The following is a 1,934-nucleotide window of genomic DNA, read 5'->3' on the forward strand; positions in this document are numbered from 1 at the left end:
AGGGCGAGAACCCTGGTCTCAGACTCCCAGACTTGTGTTTTATATTCCCTGTCACCCTGGACGCCCAGCGCCCATGATTCCTCTCACACTCTCATTTCCTCATGAGACACTGGACTTGCCCCACAGGAAAGCTGTAGAGAAAAAAGGTTGCTTTCTTATTCTCTACCGCTAATTGGAAGGGCTCCCCTATTTATCAGTGACTCAGGTGGGCAGTCCTGTCAGTCTCAGAGAGAGAGATGGGGATGGAAGAGGGTCAAACACCTGGGCCCTTCTGGTGCATAAATCATTCTGTGAGTGCAAACGATTTAGCAGATAGACAGGTGGTTTCTCAGAGCAGGAAGGCCCTTCCCGCCACTGCTTATGCTTATCTATACTTGAAAAGGACCAAACAGCTTCTGTCACACTGTGGAGTGGCCATGCTGGTGACGTTAACATACAATTATCCACACGTGGGGCAAATCACTAAGAGTTCGCTTTTTAAAAAAAAAAAATCACTTCATGCAAAGCTATAGTTTAGATGTCATTTTCATTTCATAAAAGGATTCACCATCGTTTGTCTTTAAAAGCTAGTTTTGCTCGTGCGCTTAATTTATGATCCCATTTACAGAGATGCGATTGCCTCACAACTTGTCAGAAACACATCTGAATAAAACAAGGTACCCGTCTCTGCCTCAGAATGCCATCCTTGATCCAGACCTAGAAATCAGTGCAAGGCTTGGCTGAGATGGAATTTTACTACAGGTGGTGTGGGACTTGATCCCAGGCTGAGAGGGAAACACAGTACCCAAGGCTGAGAAGGGCACTGTGGATAAACATTTTTAAACAGTCATTGACCGTAGGAAGGCAAGATTTTTAAGCCGGGGATAAGAGTACAGCAAGGACAGGCCTGAGAGCCCAGATTGTTAGCAGCTAAACTAAACCAGAGTGAGAAAAAAAGAAGAAAAGAAGAAGAGAAGCAGCAGCAGCAGCAGAAAGAAAAACACACAACCACGAAGCCACCAAGTGAGACTGGGTGGCAGAAATACTGAGGGGGATCCTAACGGTGCAAATGTCCTTTGCTTCACATAAGGAAGTCTGTCTTTGACAAGTATCTGATTCGCCCACCACAGATCTCCGCACAGGAGGATGAAATGCCCTATTTCCAGACACCTACAGGCCAAATGAGGAATAGAAACCAGGAAGGGATGCAGCGCCCAGGTCCTGGAATTTAATTACTGGATCGCCGGTTGTGGTACTGGACTTCATTACATTCAGGTTAAGGACTATCCACAGGATGTCCTTCTCGTGCACGGTACGTGGCTAAGCAGAACCTGCCGCCGTCGCGTCCTTCCAGCCAGGATGAGTCTGGATGCTTACAGAGGCCCCAGGTCGGAAGTTTGCTGTGCGTGGTGCTCGGAGCAGCACCCCTGGCCTGGCCCCCGCCTTCTGTCCCCCACCACACATAGGACACTGTCCCCACCACTCCGCAGCACACACCCAGAAACAGCCAGTGCTCGCCCTAAAGGAACGCGCAGACAGGAAGTGTCCCCTAGCCCTTTCCTCCGCCCCCACCCCCAATGATTTCATCTGGGCGCCCCCCAAACGCGTGGTTTTCGAGCAGAATTAGAGAAGAAAGGCAAAGGGGGACTTACCCAACTCCTCCGGGTTGTAAGGCGAGGGAGAGGCTTCCACAAAGTCATTGTCTGGAGGGAGAAGAAAAACAAAACAAAACAAAAATGAAATTGCAACCATTCAGCGCCAATCGATTAAGCATCAGCGCGCACGTCTCCGAGAAAAGCGCGGTTTCTCTCCCAGGGATCAGAATTCGTGAACCCGGGGCCACGCAGGGCTCGGGACGCCTGATCCCCGGGGGAGAAGAAATGGCCCAAGAAAGTCCGGGAGCAATTCGGTCGGGACAGAGCGCCCCCAGCCGCGGGCAGGTGCGCGCCAACTTT

The 1,934-nt window shown here is 50.6% G+C and overlaps 1 protein-coding gene across 1 annotated transcript in view; it reads right to left on the minus strand.

Moving 5' to 3' along the window:
* Positions 1 to 1,934, minus strand: part of AMOTL1 (angiomotin like 1) — a 148,794-nt gene that overhangs the window by 112,296 nt on the left and 34,564 nt on the right. Inside the window, exon 4 of the mRNA XM_005883056.2 lies at positions 1,632 to 1,682. Within this exon, the coding sequence (XP_005883118.2) occupies positions 1,632 to 1,682 (51 nt within the window). The remainder of the gene's footprint in view (positions 1 to 1,631; positions 1,683 to 1,934) is intronic.

This window comes from Myotis brandtii, unplaced genomic scaffold (assembly GCF_000412655.1).
Source record: "Myotis brandtii unplaced genomic scaffold, ASM41265v1 scaffold76, whole genome shotgun sequence".
Lineage (NCBI taxonomy): Eukaryota > Metazoa > Chordata > Mammalia > Chiroptera > Vespertilionidae > Myotis > Myotis brandtii.